Here is a 22,763-nt window from a genome sequence, read left to right on the forward strand (position 1 = left end):
GAATTATGTATGTAATTTAAAAACAAAACTATAATTATAATGATTATGAAGAAAATTGATGAATGAGGGGAAGAAACTAAAACTTAAAAATCAAACTATATTATTGTTTTTGTGTGTTTTCTTTCTCCTCTACGAAATCGAGTCCTTTACAGAAGCTATTTGGAAATAATCGTATATTTGTGAGCGGAGAATTGGAAGTTTTGATAATATAACTAAATCAAGAAGTTGAAAACCTTTTAAGGTGATAAAAATATGTTTATGATGCGCATCTTTTGTGTTTTGTGTATTTCTCGTTGTTTACATAGGACTATAGCTGTCCCTTTCATTTTCATAAAGTGAAAGTTGACTTTGTTAATACACAAAATACACACGCAAACACGCACATACATTTATATAACAAAAATCTATATTACTTCAAAAATTGGAACTTGGAAACAAAAAAACATGAAAAAAACACATGCTGATAACTAAGATATATAAATATATAAAAGCTTGATCAAATCAGTAATATCTCTGTTCCTATAAAACTCAGTGAAAGTTTTCTACTGAAATTGAAAATTTCCTTTATAAACAAACGTCTTTCAATAATTTCTACAAGCTAAGTAAAAGTAAACCGATTTTGATAGTGTTTAAACAAAAAAGGGATAGATATAGAAGAAAGGATAAAGAAAAGATTTATACGGAATTAAGTATGGAGTTATCTCAATTTCTTCATATCTCATCTCAATTTCTTCATGTGATATATTGCGAATGTTGAAGTAAATCGGAGGAGAAATTACCAAGATATAGCTTGTCAAGCGACTGTGTGATAGGCTAAGCGTTATAAAAGATAAAGTCGATTGCCTGATAGAATTTTTTCTTATAAGTTATAACCTGAAAGCTAATAGAGGAGATCTTTTTATGGATCAGAAGTAAACTAGAAAGTGAGCCATCGTTAAGTTTCTGTTTTCATTTTTGGAAATATTATTAATTGAAGCAAGCAAAAGAAAACATTCAAAGAAAAACATTATGAAAAGGGCTTAAAATCTTAAGATATTTTTCCCCCACCAGCCAACTCGCTTAACCTGCCCCAATTAGCCCCCGCACTCCCTTCTCCAAACAGACAGATCGTTTATATTTGTTTTTGATTAATTGCTTGACTGAAAACCCAATTTGATATTGTAATATTATTTAAATATTTTAATTGGTCACTAAATTATGCAGAAGAAAAAAGAAGGCTCGATTTCATTTTGAATTCGCAGCGACTTTTTACACAATACATAAGCCCCCCGATCTCGATTGTTTGTTAATCAAATTCAAATTATTCCAATACATCTTTACGTTTATATATTTATTTGGTTTTTGTTGTTTTCAATCTGTTTTCGTTTTTGCAGCTTCATCGTTACACATTAAACACAAATCAGGGAAGAGGGAGAGCCAATAAAATAGCTATAATAAAAGCAAATCAAATAAAAAAAAAAATACACCAAAACAAAAATTGTGGCAAAAAATTTGCATATTTTTTGTCTTGTTTTTTTTTTGCTTTGCCATTTCTTCTCGAAATTAATTTTGAAAAACCAAACTTGATACGCTAACAAGAAGGGAATTTTGCTATTTTCGATCTTTATAATAAATTGAATTATATTATCTTAGATATGCGAATTTCATAAAGGTAGCAATAAGAATATGTCTTAATTTAGTTAAATTTTGAAGTGAAAACATCTTTGGGTAACAACAAAGAGAGACATAAAAGTAAGAGTATATATGATAGGATCTAGGTATAAAATTTGGTTTAATTTCTGAAACGTTTTCGTTTTGATTCTTTCAAAAAAGTGAATAACGTTGATAAAGGAAAGTTTAAAATTTGAAGTTGTTAGTCAGGGTATCACAAGTTCGTTACTAAAATAAAAATTGTTTTTTTTTATCTTTTAATGTTGTTAGCAAACAATTTACAAGTTTGTGAGAGTGTGAAAGAAGGCTTCTGGTCAATAAAGAGAAAGTTTTTTTCCTAAATCAAGTGATTAATGTATAAATAATTATCAATTAGAAATGATTTGAACAAAAGGAATCAATAAGTAATGCCATTTCTATATAACATTATAGATGTGATATATTGTTCCTGATTAATCTCTTTCAAAATTATTATAAGTTTGAATACATTTTATTTACAAACTATTTATTTTAGAATTTCTAGATATATTTGCATTGATTCTTTATAGATTTGTGGAGTAAATATGGGAGAATCTTTCAGTTTAAGCTTCATGATCTGAGCTTCTGAAATGAATAGAATATTTCCTTCAAAATGTGAATGGCAAAACAAGAATAGTTGGCACTAAGTATTTAAACTTATCTCAATTTACTTTATTTACTCAATTTACTAAAGTCAGTTTTCCAATGGAAATGGTGAACCTTGTGATCCTTAGAAAGACTACAAAGTTCTTTAGTCTTAGATGCTGCTACAAATGATTCCAAAATATCTCCAAGATGCAAAAGTTAAGATGCGTTTGATAACCAATTCAGTCGATTTTGAGGTGGGCAGGTAGATAGGTATATGGCCTTTTGCGGATTATGTGTGTGTAAACGTTTGTGGCTTTTATTGATGCTGACCTGCTCGTCGGCAACGACCTAATTATGGAAATGCCCATCGTTTCGCGGCTGATTTGCATTTTTCAATCATTTATTTCACCTTCCCTCCATCACCATCACCATCATCATGGCTTCTAATCCGTTTCTACGGCCGGGGCGGGCAACGCATCCATCGATGACGAAATGAACGCTATGCAAATGGAGAGACGCTGGAGGCGAAAGCATTGGTCCATTGGCCATAGCCTAATCATGATGGGGTATAAAAGCGTGGAGCTAAACGAAGATTGTCATCAGTTGGCTGCATTCTCCGGCTTAGTGAAGTTCCATTTAAGGTTTTCGTACCCCCAAGCAAGAAACTTCCAGCAATGAGGGTAAGTTTTGGGAACAGATGGATGACTAGACGACGATTAATGGCAATGTGATTCCTTTTGTAGATCTTTGTATGCATTTTGGCTGCTTTGGTTGCCACCAGTTCTGCGGGCTTCATCGGTGGCAGCGGAGGCGGCGGTGGAGGAGGAGGCGGCGGTTACAGTTATGGAGTGGGTAGCAGTGGCGGTGGATACAGCGGTGGCCATCAGGAGGTCAAAACCATCAAGGTTATCCATCAGGAATCTGGTGGTCATGGCGGCGGCTATGGCGGTGGCTTTGGCGGCGGCTATGGCGGCGGTGCTGGTGGCGGACACTATGGTGGTGGTCACCAGGAGATCAAAACAGTAAAGGTCATTCACCAGGAAGCCGGACACGGTGGACACGGCGGACACTCGCACGGCGGCTACTCGGGTCATGATCATGGTCATCAAGAAGTCAAGACCATTAAGGTCATCCATGAGGAAGGACACGGCCATGGCGGTGGTCACTCTCACGGCGGTTTCTCCTACGGTGGCGGACACGGAGGCGGCCATGGTCACCAGGAGGCCAAGATCATCAAGGTTATCCATCAGGAAGAAGCTGGCGGACACGGACATGGACATGGCGGTTACTCTGGTCACTCTCATGGCCATGCCGGTGGACATCAGGAAATCAAAACCATTAAGGTCATCCACGAAGAGGGTCATGGCGGACATGGTGGACATGGAGGCTTCATTGGCGGCGGTGGCGCTATCGGCGGTGGCCATCACGAGGAAGTCAAAACCATTAAGGTTATCCACGAAGAGAGCCACGACCATCATGGACATGGAGGACATGGCGGTTTCATCGGCGGCGGCGGCGCTGTCGGCGGCGGTCATCACGAGGAAGTGAAAACCATTCAGGTCATCCACGAGGAGGGTGGCCATGGTGGTCATGGCGGTCATTCGCATGGTCCCGCTCCCATTAGCAATGAGTATCTGCCCCCTCTGGTGGTGTCAGCTCCTCAACCTGGTTACCTGCCCCCAAGTGGTGGCTGGAAATAAGCCACAACCTCATCCCTGATCTGTGATCTGTTAACTCTTTCTCCCCATTTGTTAAGTAGTTTTAGTTACACCAATTTTTTTTCACCCATTTTCGTTTGTTCCCTTATTCCAACACAAAAAAGAGAAACAAATAACGTTCACTAAATATATAAATTATAAAGTTAAAGTTATGATTTTTATTCATTTCATGGTTATTTTATGATCGTCTTATGTAATTCGATTCAAATTTAACAGTTTGCTTTGTGATCGATGACTAAAGTCAAGATTAATAAATCAGCAAAATGAAATTGTTGCACCGACTACGGTATACCGTGCATAGTATAAAACAAGATGAGCAATTTTAGCTCTTTAGCGCTACCACCGGCCAATTTCGCCCTCTTGTTTCATCCCCATAACTTGGCTACATTTTGTATGATTTTTTTAAAACAATATAAAACGATAGATAATATTAGCAAAATTAGTGTACCAAATTTTTTAAAGATTGATCGTTTATTGAATTGACAACATAATACCCAAACCTACATTCTGAACTTAACCCCAATTTGGTGAATATTTATCTTATTATTCATTGTGTAAAGACAAATTCTTGAGTAAATTTAAAATATATATCTAGAATGTCTTCAAAATGCATCGTGAGGGTTTTTTGGAATTTCAATATATTAACTAAAAAACCCAACTAATTTGGGGTTACAAAATTGAAGGGTAATTAACTTTTCTCTGTGAAAGTCATGGCATAGGCCTAGTCTGTAAATCTCTATAATTAACTGTACTACTAGCCAGCTTCACTTAGTTAATAATAACTACTTTTATAGTTGGCCATCTCTCAATGGGGGGAAGGCCCTTCTTAAAGGCTATAAACTAAACCAAATTGAGTCATAAACCTAACATTTGTATCAACAATACTAAACAAAAAGGTGGCAGACAAAAACTTATGGCTTTAACAAACTGAGATTTGGTTGACAGAAATCTCATAACTTGAAAAACATTTTCATGGACTACAATCTATAATAGATCAGAATGTTTTCTAATATTGTAAATTAAAACATGTTTAAGCACTTTATAGGAAAGCTGTTCATTTGACTTCTTTTCCATTTTCATTTCGTTTGTCGATTAAGTTTTTTAGTTTTCATTTCGGAGGTTTTCACTTTTCTTTCAACCGTTTATCATAATGGGAATAACTAAATCAGCGGTAGCCTAACGATCCGATTAACTGTCGAAAATCAAAGACCAATGGAGTCATATTCGTTAGGTGAATGTATCGCTTATATATAATTTATTTTCCAAGATGTGTGTGTGTGTGTGTGTGTTTGTGTCACGTTATATATAATATTATGAGATTTCTTATTTTACAACTAACATCACTTATATGGCCAAACTTTTTGCGGCTTAAACGATCGACGCTCGGCCTCATTCAAATGATTGCTGGTCAAATATTGATGAAGCGGCAAAGGTTTTGGCGACGATGAAGTGAATCCCATTCCCAAAGCCACTCCCATTGCCATTGCAGATCTTTCGGTTGTGGGCCGCCATTTGGATGGCAACCAGGGTGACTCATTGCCATTGTCATTGTCATTGATGATGCTATTACGAAAGGAGGCAGCAGCCGGCACTACATCTGTGTCTGTATGTGGATCTTTGTCTGCGCCATGAGCACCCTTCACTCCGTCATTGTGGACACGTAAATTGAGTAATAGTTCACCATCATCGTCGATTAGATTGTACATTTGCATGTCAGGCAGAGATTTGGTACGTTCCAAACGCACTTGTTGCTTTGGTTTCTTTTTCAACTTGGTTGTCCTATGCTGATGGGGCAGAACATGACGAGAACGTGAGGCACGATCCTGGGCATGTTGCAATTGCCTGAGTATGCCCAATGGCAATAGCAAATCCGATTCGAAGGGCAAAAAACCACTGGCACGCACTTTGATTATATTCCGACGCATCGGCAGGGGCAGATTGTAGGCCTCGCTCAGGCTAACTATAACACCGAGGATCATCACGAGCCACACAATCAGCACCATCATCATCATCACAAATTGTGGGAGCACAAGCAAAAAAAATGATTGATAAGTTTGTTATTATTATTATTATTATGGTTATTGCTGGAGCCAGAGGGGCAGAGCAGCTTATTCTAGGCGCGTATTGCACCAACTGACGCCAGACAAACAAAAAACCATCGAGTCGACCGTGCATCGAGCGACACTACAAACACTAGCACTAAAAACGAATTAATTAGAGAAAATACCGTCAACTTTTCAACATAACCGTGCATGTTTTTCTAGGTATATGTCGGTGTCTTTATGTGTATTTGTCTCACTCGCTCTCTCGCGCTCTACAGTGGCACAAAATCATATGAATATGTATTGAAACTTTGGCTTCCTTTTTTGTTAAGGCAACTGGCTTAGTTTTATCTGTCACTCATACTTAGTTTGGAATGAAAATTACTACTTGGTTAACCTATTAGCAAGGACTCATATACCCAGCAACTGGCTTAGTTTCGTACTTAAAATAGGCCAGTAGTTAGAGAGTCGGTTAGTTTAAACCGGAGCAGCAAATGGCTTGATTTTTGTCTGATCTTCTTAGATCTTTTGCTGTTTTAACTTTTGCTGCTTTCAAAAACATTTCTTATTCCTATATTATAATCCACATCAACTGAAACTAATGCAATTTCTGCAAAGCTAAGATTAACTTTTGTTATTTTCAAAAACATTTCTTATAGGAATAAGTTGATGTAGATTATTCCTAGATTAAAATGCAGCAATCAGCTTAGCAATATATTCTTAGACATGATTTTGCTCTGGTTGGTCTTATGGATATGGTCTACGAAGGCTCTGTTTGATATTATATACACAGCAACTGACTTGGTTTTAGCTATTAACTTTAGACAACATAAAACAGCAAACGATTTGGTTAAAATGCAAATTGGTAATAAGCAGCAACTAGCTTAATACTATTTGGTTTAGATAAGAATAAATCTCGGAAAAAGCCAAGCCTATTTTAAGGCCTTCTGTGGATTTCGAACCACTGTGCATTAAATGCCCAACGCTTTTCTGAATTGAATAAAAAAAAAAAAAACAAAAAGCCAACATAACTGCCAAGCTTTAACGTTTATTGTTGTTGTTGGCGGTTTTGTTGCTCGACTATGGCATTTGTTGTCACTGACATTTCTTTTCTTCTAGATCATTTTATGGCCTCAACACAAATTTATGAAAATGTCTCTCTCTCTCTCTCCCTCGCTCTCTCTCTCTCTATCTCTATCTCTTTTGTTTTCTCTTTCTGTTAGTTGGTTTATAACTGATTTATGCTACACTTAACAAGAATAATTCTTTTAATGCTTTCAAACTGGTTCAACACTCGGACAATGCTAACACGAGAGATTTAAGTAGAGGTGGCAAGGTGAGGGGCACTGTGGGGGAGGGGCCAGTGGTCACTCTAGCTAAACAAAAACCCCACGAAAACAAAAATTGTCACTGACTGTCATTAGCATTTGAACAAATGAAATGAATATGGAAATTTTGAAACAAACGGAAAAGCGCCACAAAAGGCATTAAGAATGCATTTTCACTTGGCCAGTTTTGCACTTGCCTACCAATGAGCCATTGAGAAAGAACGGGTCATCACCCAGAGATCAGATTCTCTTGACTATCTCTCAGAGAGTCTCTACTCTCTACAGTTTGCTGCAGTTAATTATCTCGAGTGGAGGGAATGGGAAACACAACAGCATGGGGAAACTTTTTTCGGGTCTATATACTCGATATCTACTCTGATCTGATCTGTCTGAGAATCTATGCCCAATCACCAAAATGATGTGCACAAATCGTCTATGTTTTTCGGCTTGTCCATTTTTTATTTAGCTTAGAGGTTACACGCATGTTTGTTGGATTCTTGACGCAAATCTGCAGATCCTGAAGTTTCTCCGTTCAGCCTTGTGTGTAAAGCGAGGGGAGGGGATCCGGTACCGTCCACATAAAAATCGGTGACAATTTAATCCAACTTTCCATGAGCATGTGAAGAGTATTGCATTCAGATGTTCGACTAATAATTAGAAAAAAAAAAAACATTTATTGCACAGCAGAAACTAAAAACAAAAGGAAGTGACTTACCACAAGTTTTTTTCACGGTATACAATTTTTTCGTAACATTATAAATTTTTTCGTCGCTTTATAATTTATAATCGTTTCCCATCTTTATTAAATTCAGTCGCAGTCCTATAGTATTTTTTTTTAGTTTTTTTTTTATTAAAGTTTTTTAAAATTTTTATAGTTTTTCAAGTTTTTCTTTAACTTGGCTTGGTTTTTTTTTTTGTTTTTTTGTTTGCAATTTTGTCCTTTTAATTGTTAAACTTCTGATACTTAATTCTGTAATTTTTGAATTTAATTTTTTCCAAACATTTTTCCGAAAAAGGATAAGCCAAAAGTTGTTTTTTTTACTAATAAATTTAGAATTTTGTGTTAATTTTGTTTAATTCCAAAGGTGTTACTCCAAACACAGTTGGATACAGAATGATTGTTATGGAGACCTCAAATCAGTACCTTGCCTAAAATAATGACATTTCCATGTCATGTCCTACTTTGATTTGAAAAAAATTTAAACAACTTTACTTTACTGACTTTTACAACACTTAAAAAAAACCTTTGACGCCAGACAAAAAAAAATCGGCCAACTTATAATAGTTAATTCATTATTCATAAAATAATCTTTCTTATATAGTTTTATATATATTTTTTCTTTAATTGTATTCCATAGATTTATATAGTACGTACGACTTTATATATATATACTTGCTTTTGAGTAGAATAAGATTATTTTTATATATATACAATTTGAGTTTCCTTCAGTTATATAGAGACTTAAAGACTTAGATATACACTGCGCGACAACGGATTAGCACACCCTGTTACCTCTCAGAGGAAATATAAATAATAGGCATCTGCATGAATGTCAAAAAAGTGACATTCGGATATACTACTCTCAAATTGAGTTGAGTGAATAAGAGTGCGAAACGGAATAAGTATGAGTGAGTGGATAGGCTTGCTTTATACTCGGCCGCACAATGTCAAAACAGAGAGTATAAATGAGTATGTTTCGAATGTATCCGAATGACAGGTGCCGACACAGCATTATATGCAATATTTGACTACAGCAGTTTTTCCTCCTTCCATTTTTGGGACTGCTGTGTCTCAACGATGCAAAGAAAATAAATACACAAAATATGTACCCTGATACTTAAATAACTCGAATGTTTTTAGATGTGTCAAATTTGCCACTCAGTACTCAGTCAGTACTCAGTGTCATTCAATTTGTTTTGTATGAGTACCAAAATATACTAATACTCATACACACTCACTCATTGTGCGTCTGTCACTCACTCTATTCAATTCTATCCGAGTATACTCTATTTTACTTATTAAGCGAATGAAGTCATGCAGCTGTCTAATAAATAACAAGTAACTGTAAACCTCTATCATGCTCTTTATATTTTTCTATCATTCTTCTGCATTTGTACTTAGTATAAAAGCAAATAGCATGCTCTGGAAGTTTACCGTTAGTTAGTCTTAATTTTTTCTTAGAAATAGATGAAAAAATCATGCCTTTTTTCTGCGACAGCCGATTAGCACACTTCCCTTTTAGTGTGGATTTTTGTGTGAAAGCTGTCGGATCTTACTACTTAAAGAGATTTATTATTTAATTTGATCAATTTTGAATTGAATAAATCGAAATTACTTAATTATGGGAAAAGCAAAGCAGTTAGATGAGGCAGAAAAAGGTCGAATAAAGGCTTACATAGAGTGTGGACTTTCAATCTCACAAATATCGAAAAATATTAAGCGCAGCCGTAAAGTTATTACCTCATTTTTGAAAAACGAACACTCTTATGGGAAAAACATGAAAGATCGGCCTTCTTCAGTAATAACAGAGGCTGACAAGCGACTGATTCTGAGGAACGCGTCTAGCTCACGAGACTCTGCGGCTAAAATCAAGCAAAAATCTGGTGTTAAGTCGAGTGTGCGGACTGTGCAACGCATTATTAAAAACGCGAAATACATAAAACGCCTTAAATTAAAAAAAAAAACCACCTCTAAACGCAAATAAAAAGATTCAGCGGCTTGAATTTTGTCGATCGAATATGACCTGGACTAAGGAGTGGCGACTTGTTGTCTTTTCGGATGAGAAAAAATTTAATTTAGAGGATGGCTATTCGTACTACTTTCACGATCTTAGAAAGGAAGAGCTTGTTTTAGATCGATTGCACAGCTGTGCTGGTGGTGTCATGGTGTGGGGAGCAATTGCCTATTATGGAACCATAGAACTTCAATTTCTGACAAGTCGAATGAATGCCACAGCATACAATGGGGTATTGCAAACGGCTTTTCCTGCAATAAAGGAAATTTTTGGACCCTTGAAGTGGAAATTCCAGCAGGATAACGCACCTATTCATACGTCCAGAGTTGTAAAATGCCTGGAGCACCATTTCATTAGACTACATTCAACAATTGTATGACTCTTTACCCAAAAGGATGTATGAGGTCATACTTAACCGTGGTGGCACAATACATTATTAATTTTGTTTATAAATAAGGTAAAACAGATTGAATTAACAATAAAAAATTTTATGATGCGTGGGTGGGTGTGCTAATCGGTTGTCGCGCAGTGTATATTGAGTATTTCTAGAGCATGACTTGACTAGCATTGATTATCTGAATCTGATGGAAATCTAAACCTAATGGGACAACATAAAAAACAAAATAAATAAACAAATGAGGGAATAAATCAACAAAAAAAAAAAATATATATGGAAAACCACAATTAATATGTACATATACAAATACTGTGTTGTACTAAGAAGAACGAAATAGTCAAAACAATAATTTAACAAAGTTATGTATAGATAGAGTATCTCGAGTGAGGGGGAATGGGATAGGCAAAAACATGGGGAAACTTGTTTCGGGTCTATATACTCGGTGTCTACTCTGAATAACTGATCTGTCTGAGAATCTCTGTGCCCATCTCCAAAACATGAAGTCAAGTTGTCTTGGCTTTTTAATTAGTCTATTTTTATTAAGCTTAGAGGTTACACGCATGTTAGTTGGATTCTTGACGCAAATCTGCAGATCCTGAAGTTTCTCCGTTCAGCCTTGTGTGTAAAGCGAGGGGAGGGGATCCGGTACCGTCCACATAAAAATCGGTGACAATTTAATCCAACTTTCCATGAGCATGTGAAGAGTATTGCATTCAGATGTTCGACTAATAATTAGAAAAAAAAAACATTTATTGCACAGCAGAAACTAAAAACAAAAGGAAGTGACTTACCACAAGTTTTTTTCACGGTATACAATTTTTTCGTAACATTATAAATTTTTTCGTCGCTTTATAATTTATAATCGTTTCCCATCTTTATTAAATTCAGTCGCAGTCCTATAGTATTTTTTTTTAGTTTTTTTATTAAAGTTTTTTAAAATTTTTATAGTTTTTCAAGTTTTTCTTTAACTTGGCTTGGTTTTTTTTTGGTTTTTTTGTTTGCAATTTTGTCCTTTTAATTGTTAAACTTCTGATACTATATTCTGTAATTTTTGAATTTAATTTTTTCCAAACATTTTTCCGAAAAAGGATAAGCCAAAAGTTGTTTTTTTATTTCTGTTTTTTTTTACTAATAAATTTAGAATTTTGTGTTAATTTTGTTTAATTCCAAAGGTGTTACTCCAAACACAGTTGGATACAGAATGATTGTTATGGAGACCTCAAATCAGTACCTTGCCTAAAATAATGACATTTCCATGTCATGTCCTACTTTGATTTGAAAAAAATTTAAACAACTTTACTTTACTGACTTTTACAACACTTTAAAAAAACCTTTGACGTCAGACAACAAAAAATCGGCCAACTTATAATAGTTAACTCATTAATCATAAAAAAATCTTTCTTATATTGTTTTTATATATTTTTCTTTAATTGTATTCCGTAGATTTATATAGTACGTACGACTTTAGTATATATCAGATATAGATATATATATATATATATATATATATATATATACTTGCTTTTGAATAGAATAAGATTATTTTTATATATATACAATTTGAGTTTCCTTCAGTTATATAGAGACTTAAAGACTTAGATATATATTGAGTATTTCTAGAGCATGACTTGACTAGCATTGAATGGTTTAGATTATCTGAATCTGATGGAAATCTAAACCTAGTAGGACAACATAAAAAATAAAATAAATAAACAAATGAGGGAATAAATCAACAAAAAAAAAATATATATGGAAAACCACAATTAATATGTACATATACAAATACTGTGTTGTACTAAGAAGAACGAAATAGTCAAAACAATAATTTAACAAAGTTATGTATAGATAGAGATATGTATGTATGTATAGAGTAAAGTATATTCTAGGGCTCTAATCCAGGGTAATGTGAGGATTTGTATAGGTGAAACCGTGAAACTGTTTCTGATCCACAGATGCTAGGATTTTTTTTGCATTTTGCACTTGAAATGCCGTTTTGCCTACCACTGATCCATTGAGCCAAAGAACGGGTCATCACCCAGAGATCAGATTCTCTGGACTCTCTGAGAGAGTCTCTATTGTCTACAGTTTGCTGCAGTTAATTATCTCGAGTGAGGGGGAATGGGATAGACAACAACATGGGGAAACTTTTTTCGGGTCTATATACTCGATATCTACTTTGATCTGATCTGTCTGAGAATCTCTGTGCCCAACTTCAAAATGTTTGCGAGTTTTTTCAAAACAACTTATTCCTCAACGCAATATCGAGCAAGTCCGTATCCTTATCATTTAAAAAAGGCTAATTGCATTTTCAATCCAGTGATTGATGAAAGTTCTCTTCTTAGCGAACCTAAACTAGTTAAACCTGTTTATTCTCCGGGGCCAGATGGTCTTCCTGGATGTGTACTCAGGTTCTGTGCAAACGCATTATGTAAACCCATTTTAAAATTGTTTCTATTGTCTATCGAATCTTCCTCATTTCCATCTATTTGGAAGAAGGGGTATATCATTCCTCTGCATAAAAATGGCAAAAAGTCCGAAGCCTCTAAGCTGATCTTAAAAACTTTCAATCCTGGTGCCAGTTTAATCTACTAAATCTTAACACTACCAAATGTAAGGTAATGACTTTTTTTCGTAACTCTCCTCAACTGGTCACTTATTTTCTAAACAATAGCCCTTTAGAACGTCTAAATAATATGAATGATTTGGGCGTACTTATGGACCATAAGTTCAATTTTAACACCCATATTTCCACCACGGTCGCAAAGGCCATGAGTGTCATGGGTTTCATTAAAAGATGGTCAAGAATTTGATGACCCCTATACAACTAAAGTTCTTTTTACTACGCTTGTCCGTCCTATTTTAGAGTATGGATCTTGCATTTGGTCACCTCAATATGAGTCGCACCAGATTAGACTAGAATCCGTTCAAAAGCAGTTCTTGCTATTTGCTCTTCGTGGCTTAAGCTGGGATCGCAATGTCAATTTGCCTTCGTATTCTAGTAGACTTCTCTTGATTAACCTTCCGTCCCTAACTAACCGTAGAATTATGCTTGGTGTCACTTTTATGCACAAGCTCCTAATTGGTGATATCGACTCGCCTCGTTATTAGCTCAGGTGAATCTGTCGGTACCATGTAGTCGGAGTAGACATCCTTTGATACCTTTATCCCTTAGTTGTTGTTCTTCTAACTATGCTATGCATGAACCTTTTAGGGTTCTCTGCTCTGATTACAACTTTCTATTCCCTGTAATCGGCTTAGAGTTTTCTATTAATATGCTTAAAACATCCATCCTATCCCATTTAGTTAATAGATAGCTATAGTATTATTTGTTTGTCTGTTTTTTATACCCTTGCAGAGGGTATTATAAAATTGGTCAGATGTTTGTAACGCACAGAAGGAGACGTTTCCGACCACATAAAGTATATATATTCTTGATCAGCATGAGAAGCTAAGTCGATATAGCCATGTCCGTCTGTCCGTCTGACCGTCTGTCCGTCTGTCCGTCGGTGCGTACGCGTTTTACTCAGCCATCTTAAGAGCTATCGGGATGAAATTTTTTTGGGAGCTTTTTTTTACCCGGGTGAGATAAAGTATGAAAATCTTTGGGATCGGACCACTATATCATATAGCTCTAGAAGAAACATTTTTGCAAAAATTGGAGTATCCCCATGAAATTTACCAATATGATAGTAATAGATATAAAATCTCAGATCCCAAAATTTGAATCTGATCCGATAAATAGAACACAAGTTACAGTCAATATAAATCGGTTCAAACGCTGCCGGCAGCGCTGCTTGCTGCCTACTACTGCCATCATCAAATCAACAGAGCACACGCATACACACACAGACGCAACGCTACATGAACTGTATGTGTATGCGTGCCGTGCTTTGCTTAGAAAATGATGGAAGAAGAAAAACTTGTGGTAAAAAGAGAAATAATATTTTGTTTGTGTATTGATGAATTGAGTTGCAGGGAAAGAAATTTCAAAAAGGAAAAATATTATTGCCAAGTATACTGCAAGGGTATATAAACTTCGGCATAGCCGAAGTTAGCTTCTTTGATATTTCTATTGTGTATTTGTCCACGTGATTCGTGCCGTGCGTTATTCGGCTGCATCCCTCGGTCGGTCGAGTGGGAGGTGGGCAGTTATCTGCTTGGGCTCGTGCGTAACAGGCTTTGTCCTGGTGTCGTAGGGGCCACTTGAACGTACTGTGCATCTTATCGTCAACGTCCGCTAAAAAAAATGAAGTCAAATTGTCTATGTTTTTCGGCTTGTCCATTTTTTATTTAGCTTAGAGGTTACACGCATGTTTGTTGGATTCTTGACGCAAATCTGCAGATCCTGAAGTTTCTCCGTTCAGCCTTGTGTGTAAGTCGAGGGGAGGGGATCCGGTACCGTCCACATAAAAATCGGTGACAATTTAATCCAACTTTCCATGAGCATGTGAAGAGTATTGCATTCAGATGTTCGACTAATAATTAGAAAAAAAAAACATTTATTGCACAGCAGAAACTAAAAAAAAGGAAGTAACTTACCACAAGTTTACTAGTTTTTTCACGGTTTACAATTTTTTCGTAACATTATAAATTTTTTCGTCGCTTTATAATTTATAATCGTTTCCCATCTTTATTAAATTCAGTCGCAGTCCTATAGTATTTTTTTTTAGTTTTTTTATTAAAGTTTTTTAAAATTTTAATACTTTTTCAAGTTTTTCTTTAACTTGGCTTGGTTTTTTTTTTTGGTTTTTTTGTTTGCAATTTTGTCCTTTTAATTGTTAAACTTCTGATACTATATTCTGTAATTTTTGAATTTAATTTTTTCCAAACATTTTTCCGAAAAAGGATAAGCCAAAAGTTGTTTTTTTATTTCTGTTTTTTTTACTAATAAATTTAGAATTTTGTGTTAATTTTGTTTAATTCCAAAGGTGTTACTCCAAACACAGTTGGATACAGAATGATTGTTATGGGGACCTCAAATCAGTACCTTGCCTAAAATAATGACATTTCCATGTCATGTCCTACTTTGATTTGAAAAAAATTTAAACAACTTTACTTTACTGACTTTTACAACACTTAAAAAAAAACATTTGACGTCAGACAAAAAAAAAATCGGCCAACTTATAATTGTTAATTCATTAATCACAAAAAAATATTTCTTATATTGTTTTTATATATTTTTCTTTAATTGTATTCCATAGATTTATATAGTACGTACGACTTTAGTATATATCAGATATATATATATATATATATATATATTTCCTTCCTTAGATACAAGGATTGGACTTGGGAAACTCGGGATTCTTACAGTGAGACACAACACAACACTTGATTTATAACGTTATAAGATTTTATTTAGTTGTACTTGACATAACTAGTTCTACGTCTAAACTAAGACTGCCGGCTCTGTCGAGCATGGTCCTTTAAATATACCCCGAGATGCCCAAAGGGCGCTGGCTGCGGCGTCGTGCCGCTGGCAGCGGCGTTGGGATCGTGTCAGAAGTGGGTCGCAGCTTCCGGCGAATTCTGCTTACCGGTAATATTCAAAGAATGGCTAAAAAGTGCTTATGCTAGAAAAGGGAAGTGAAGTACCTAGTGTGACCAACGGGGGTCGTCTTGGGTCACATATTTTGGTAGGGTCGCATAAACACTAGGAAACATAAGTTGCTTACTTGGCTAAGTGTGTTTACAGGAAATAAAAGACGTAGGTAGCTTAGTTGACTAAAAGTGATATGGGTCGCGATGCACGCGTGCTGTGTGTGGTCTGTTGGTTTTCCTAACATGTGTGAAAGGTGTGTGTATGGTGTTGGTGTTCCTAACATGTGTGAAAGGTATGGTCAAAGGCTGGTGTTACTTAGATCGATAGGGGGTATTTTGCATCGGGGCTCGTTCAGGCGTTTCTGGTAAAGTGTGTTGATCGAGTCCCGTTGTGATAGGAGAAGCCGGGGTGCGGGGCATGGTCTGGTAGCTGAAGGACAAGGCGTCCCAGGGGCGCTGGTTGTATGAGAGGAGGCCTGGCGTGAGGATGAGTGTGCTAACTCCTCCCCCCTCAAAAATCGACGTCCCGGAGATCCTTTGTATTTGTGGACGGTGATTCTGGGGGAGGGTGGTGTTTCTGGTTTTTGGAGCATCTTCTTCAGAATCCAACCTATGGAGATGGCGAGAAATACAAAGATGGCGCAGCCGGCCGTGATGGTGGTCCCTTTTGTTAGAGTGTTAAGGCGTCGTAAATTGTTTATGTGCAAGTTGTGAATGTATTCCACATTTAGTCGGTGTCCTTCGTTTACGACTTCAGACAAAGTGGAAGGTATTGCCACCATCCTTGTAACCGTCTGGCTTCTGAAGGTTTTGTTACCGATTGTCACTGATTCGTTCGAGAATTGAATGACAAAGGTCCCGTTTAGGTTTGATTCTACAACGCCGTTTGTCATCTTTCCTCTAAAGTTGGTCGTGAATATGGTGCCATCTTCCAGTAACTCAATGGGGCTTGCCGTGTTGGTTATTGAATGGCATTTTGCGGTTCCTCCCTTTATTAGTCTTGGCAGGCAAGACTCTTCATCCAGGTGAGTGAGGTCTGATTCCTTACAAATGGTGATATTGCCCATGGTCTGGCAGCTCCTAGATATAATGTAGGTGTCTCGTGGTCCTACCAGGATTTTTCCAGAGGGAATGTCAAGTTGCTGATTATTTGTTATGGTTGGCCTGATGATCTGCACCGAATACTCCTGTTGTAGTACCCGTGGCATCGCTATGTTGTAAAGGAGTAGGGTACCGTTCACGAAGATAGTGGGTTGGGCAAATTCGATGGCCTCTATGATGTTGTTGTAAGGCAGGCTTGGTGTGGTGTTGATGATGTCCTGCAGCTCGTCTATGTCCAGCAGGTTCGAGTTAATCACGCCGACTTTAGCGAGTTGGCATGCTCGCACAATTTCGTCCAGCTTCCGTTCAAGTAACAAGATTTTGTTCAGTAGGATGGATAGTTCGGAGTCGTTATCCTTGCTTATTGTGTTTAGAGTTCCTGCAAGTTCGTTTATTTTGTCGAATGCCTCTTGAATGCCGGACAGGAATTGTTTATTTATGGTGAACTGTGGATTATTCTCTCTAATCAGAGAATCATGGGATTGTAAAATCTGGTCCCAGTCAGCTGCGTCTGGTGATCCTGCTACCCATTTCCAAGCTGAGCCTAACCATCTGATTGATCGTCTAGCCCTCTTGTTGGAGACCGTGAGTTCCTCGATTTTTGTTTTTAGATCTTTGATTTTGAGAGAGGCCAGTGTTTTCAGGTCACAAGAAGGGTACTGGTCCAGGGCTAATGACAGGTTCTCAGCAAGGCCCGCGAATGAGTCAAGAGGAATTACATGTACCAGATTTGAGTGTCCTTCAATTCTCCATCCTTTTCCTTGCTGTAGCGTCACGATTGGGGACTCATATTTAAAGACCTTGTAGCTCTCCACCGATGAGAGACACAAAATGAGGGGGCTTGTATTGTATTGTATCGGAAGTAGAAGGGTGTTTTTAGTGTGATATTAATTTTAACTTAGCTTCTTGTTGCTTAAGTGCTATGTGTATAAGTGTGTTTTTACTTAATGTGTGACTTGTGTAGCTTCTTCCGTGTTATAATATTACTCGGAACATAATTATTTTTATTCTTTTCCTTTTTGTTTGCTTTTGTGATTTTTGTTACTTAATGACTGCATTTTCCCTTATTTCTGTTAAGTTTCGATTTTCTTAAACTTGATTCACTTCTATTACATTTTCCTTTAAGCTGTCTATCATGCTACCTCTTGTTTTATACCAAATAGCATTATACTTGGATATTCATTGGTGCATCTGTTTCTTGTGTTATTCATTGTAAACTGTATGCCATTGCTTATTGTTTTCACTGTCAACTAACTTCGCAATCATGGGTCCTAGGTCTTTATTGACTCTCTCAACTTGTCCATTAGCCTGTGGTGATGCTGTCGCTACTTTTATATGATTAACATTACATTCCTTAATAAAATCATCGAACTCTTTTGAGGTGAAGCAACTGCCTCTATCTGATATTATATTCTTGGGTCTACTATATACTTTGAAGTATTCTTCCAGTGCTTCGATTGCTTCACTTGATTTCCTACTCTTTGTAGCAAATAACCGCACAAATTTAGTACAAGTTAATAATTTCGTTGCTTTCCAATTTATTTAGGTTATTTATTTAGTTAGGTTAATTTATAAGTATTAGACATCTACCGCTTTAGCATTGCGTGTAGTGCCTTTTGAGTTCTGTTTATACCATACACCCATAGGGTGAAATGGTATATTAAAGTCGCCAAAATGTATGTAACAGGCAGAAGGAAGCATCTCCGACCCCTTAAAGTATATATATTCTTGATCAGAGCCACCAAATTTGGTATGCAGTCTCGTGTAGTATGTACGCTTATCGAGTTTGTTTCAAATTTTTGCCACGCCCCCGGAATTCACATAAAACTGTTTTTCTTAAAAAGTATGGCAGATAGAGACATCAAATTTGGGTTATATACTTGTTTAGTTAGCGCGCAGAAAATAATTGTTCCAACTTTTTGCCACGCCCCCTTCCGCCCCCGGAATTTACATAACTCTGATTTTCTTAAAAACCATGGAAGCTACCGACATTAAATTTGGTATGTAAGCTAGCTTAATAGACGCGCAGATATTGACTATTTAAAAATTTTGCCACGCCCATTTCCGCCCCCGAAAATTAAACAAAACTGATTTTCTCGAAAACTAACAAAGCTAAAGTCACCAAATTTAGTATGTATATTGGCTTAGTATGCGCGCAGAATACATATATTTTAATATGTTGCCACGCCCACTTCCGCCTCCATAATTTAGAAAAAACCGATTGGCTCAAGCAATTTTTTGACCATCGCGATCAAATTTGGCAGACTAATAAATCTTATCTATTTCTATCAAACTACCAAATTTGATTGAAATCGGACTAGAAACATACAAAATATACGTATGAACGTATTTTGCTACGCGATGCATAAGGGCAGAATTGGCCGTTGGCTAGTGGCGGCGCTAGAGTGCTTGTGTGTTTGTAGAGTGAGCGAGATAGCAAATGGTATGAGGCACATAAAAACAATTTAGTAGACATACATTTGGTTTTCGAAATTTTAAATATTTGTTTCACCTGGTGTATGGTATACCCAAGTCGGCGAGACGACTTACTTACTTCATTGATACTGCTTTCGCACACGTGGGTGCGGGTTTCAAGCTTATCGAGCTCAAGCTGCTATCAGCTGCAATATACAAGCTTTGTGGGACCAAAGCCTCGAGTGATAACTGTAGAGCTGGATATCACCTGCGATCTGCGCAAGCTTTGGAGTCTTAAAGCTTTATATGATAACTTACATGCATCTATTACGACTAATATGTGTTTCATTTTGCTATCTTTACTATGTATCGGTCCATAGTGATCTATATGTAAATATTGAAACGGGTTATCTCCTTTGGGTATGGAGTGAAGAAATCCTTCTGTTTTCCTGATTTGTTTGAAAACGCTATACATTTGAGACAATTTTTTTACAAGCTTATCAATTTCCTTTCTCATGCTGGGAAACCAATAATTTTTACCTATCAAGTCGGCTACTTTGTCTACTCCTACATGCCCCATTTCATCATGATACTTAAATATTAATTTTTCTTCCATCTCTAAAATGCTGCGTTGGCATTCAAATTGGGAACGTAGGTTTTTAAATTGAGTATTCCGGCTTGACCGGTTGACTCGACTCGGGATCTAGGTTCGCTATTGGTCACAGGGGTGACTGCTGGTGGCGTATTTACCATGGTATCACTGTCCAATGTGACGTACGTGGCATCTCCTGCGGCTGCTGTTAGCACACTCATCCTCACGCGAGGCCTCCTCTCATACAACCAGCGCCCCTGGGACGCCTTGTCCTTCAGCTACCAGACCATGCCCCGCATTTACAAGACCATGCCCCGCACCCCGGCTTCTCCTATCACAACGGGACTCGATCAACACACTTTACCAGAAACGCCTGAACGAGCATCGGGCAAAATACCCCCTATCGATCTAAGTAACACCAGCCCTTGACCATACACACACCTTTCACACATGTTAGGAACACCAACACCATACACACACCTTTCACACATGTTAGGAACACCAACAGACCACACACAGCACGCGTGCATCGCGACCCATATCACTTTTAGTCAACTAAGCTACCTACGTCTTTTATTTCCTCTTTTTTTTAAGGCCCGTTGCCAGGAACGGGAGCGTGTCATTCCCCTTCCGGTTTCTTTTATTTACATGTTCACGCCAAAAATGCAAGAGGCGCAAAAATTTCCCTTCGTTTTGCTAATTCCACCTTGCCTGACTCTGTTGGCGTGAGAATGCGGTCTTAGCAAAACGCGTTCGGGATGGTTACTTGAAGAGCCAGCAGTTTTATGCAAGCCGAGGCACGCGTTGGTTTCAAATATCACCATGATCAGGTGAAGCATATGCCGTTGGCCTAGTGGCCTATATTATTATTTTCGTGTTTTGTTTTTTTTTTGATATTTGGGATAGGTCAGGTTTGTGCCTGAGCAAATTATTATTTTTCTTTAATATGCGTTTTACTGACATGGCTTGCATTCAACTGTGGAGCTCTTCCTGTTATTGTCTAGACCCGTAATGTTTCTAGATTCCCCCCGAAGGGCGGTTAGCACTATCATGGCTTCTAGAAAAATTACGGGTCCCTGCTCGGGCGCCAGTTATGAGTTTCCATTTCCCTTATAGGGGAATTCTTACCATTTCCTTCCTTCGATACAAGGATTGGACTTGGGAAACTCGGGATTCTTACAGTGAGACACAACACAACTTGATTTATAACGTTATAAGATTTTATTTAGTTGTACTTGACATAACTAGTTCTACGTCTAAACTAAGACTGCCGGCTCTGTCGAGCATGGTCCTTTAAATATACCCCGAGATGCCCAAAGGGCGCTGGCTGCGGCGTCGTGCCGCTGGCAGCGGCGTTGGGATCGTGTCAGAAGTGGGTCGCCGCTTCCGGCGAATTCTGCTTACCGGTAATATTCAAAGAATGGCTAAAAAGTGCTTATGCTAGAAAAGGGAAGTGAAGTACCTAGTGTGACCAACGGGGGTCGTCTTGGGTCACATATTTTGCTAGGGTCGCATAAACACTAGGAAACATAAGTTGCTTACTTGGCTAAGTGTGTTTACAGGAAATAAAAGACGTAGGTAGCTTAGTTGACTATATATATATATATATACTTATATATATATATATATTGTTTTTGAATAGAATAAGATTATTTTTATATACATATATACAATTTGAGTTTCCTTCAGTTATATAGAAACTTAAAGACTTAGATATATATTGAGTATTTCTAGAGCATGACTTGACTAGCATTGAATGGTTTAGATTATCTGAATATGATGGAAATCTAAACTTAGTAGGACAACAACATAAAAAATAAAATAAATAAACAAATGAGGGAATAAATCAACAAAAAAAAAAAAAAATATATGGAAAACCACAATTAATATGTACATATACAAATACTGTGTTGTACTAAGAAGAACGAAATAGTCAAAACAATAATTTAACAAAGTTATGTATAGATAGAGATATGTATGTATGTATAGAGTAAAGTATATTCTAGGGCTCTAATCCAGGGTAATGTGAGGATTTGTATAGGTGAAACCGTGAAACTGTTTCTGATCCATAGATGCTAGGATTTTTTTTGCATTTTGCACTTGAAATGCCGTTTTGCCTACCACTGATCCATTGAGCCAAAGAACGGGTCATCACCCAGAGATCAGATTCTCTGGACTCTCTGAGAGAGTCTCTATTGTCTACAGTTTGCTGCAGTTAATTATCTCGAGCGAGGGGAAATAGGATAGACAACAACATGGGGAAACTTGTTTCGGGTCTATATACTCGATATCTACTTTGATCTGATCTGTCTGAGAATCTCTGTGCCCAACTTCAAAATGTTTGCGAGTTTTTTCAAAACAACTTATTCCTCAACGCAATAACGAGCAAGTCCGTATCCTTATCATTTAAAAAAGGCTAATTGCATTTTCAATCCAGTGATTGATGAAAGTTCTCTTCTTAGCGAACCTAAACTAGTTAAACCTGTTTATTCTCCGGGGCCAGATGGTCTTCCTGGATGTGTACTCAGGTTCTGTGCAAACGCATTATGTAAACCCATTTTAAAATTGTTTCTATTGTCTATCGAATCTTCCTCATTTCCATCTATTTGGAAGGAGTCGTATATCATTCCTCTGCATA

General features: G+C 37.0%; 2 protein-coding genes and 3 long non-coding RNA genes across 5 annotated transcripts; 1 reads left to right on the top strand and 4 right to left on the bottom strand.

Annotated features, from left to right (window-relative positions):
- The first annotated feature begins 2,477 nt into the window (after positions 1-2,477).
- LOC6644685 (glycine-rich protein DOT1) lies at positions 2,478-4,122 on the top strand. The gene is made up of 3 exons (XM_023177059.1): positions 2,478-2,510; positions 2,832-2,936; positions 3,000-4,122. Exons 1-3 carry the CDS (start codon positions 2,478-2,480, stop codon positions 3,954-3,956), a joined length of 1,095 nt encoding a protein of 364 aa, XP_023032827.1. The 3' UTR covers positions 3,957-4,122.
- Positions 4,123-5,314: 1,192 nt separating this feature from the next.
- Positions 5,315-5,983, bottom strand: LOC6644684. The gene has a single exon (XM_002067522.3). It carries the CDS (start codon positions 5,981-5,983, stop codon positions 5,315-5,317), a length of 669 nt encoding a protein of 222 aa, XP_002067558.3.
- A 1,795-nt stretch (positions 5,984-7,778) lies between these two features.
- On the bottom strand, positions 7,779-8,214 carry LOC111518879. Its single transcript, XR_002724129.2, has 2 exons — positions 8,060-8,214; positions 7,779-7,991 (listed from the first exon to the last, which is right to left on the bottom strand). It is a non-coding gene; the product is annotated as an uncharacterized LOC111518879 (long non-coding RNA).
- Positions 8,215-10,989: 2,775 nt separating this feature from the next.
- Positions 10,990-11,423, bottom strand: LOC111518880. Its single transcript, XR_002724130.2, has 2 exons — positions 11,268-11,423; positions 10,990-11,201 (listed from the first exon to the last, which is right to left on the bottom strand). It is a non-coding gene; the product is annotated as an uncharacterized LOC111518880 (long non-coding RNA).
- Positions 11,424-14,738: 3,315 nt separating this feature from the next.
- LOC111519154 lies at positions 14,739-15,168 on the bottom strand. Its single transcript, XR_002724257.1, has 2 exons — positions 15,016-15,168; positions 14,739-14,951 (listed from the first exon to the last, which is right to left on the bottom strand). It is a non-coding gene; the product is annotated as an uncharacterized LOC111519154 (long non-coding RNA).
- Positions 15,169-22,763: the final 7,595 nt, after the last annotated feature.

This window comes from Drosophila willistoni (assembly GCF_018902025.1).
Source record: "Drosophila willistoni isolate 14030-0811.24 chromosome XL unlocalized genomic scaffold, UCI_dwil_1.1 Seg142, whole genome shotgun sequence".
Lineage (NCBI taxonomy): Eukaryota > Metazoa > Arthropoda > Insecta > Diptera > Drosophilidae > Drosophila > Drosophila willistoni.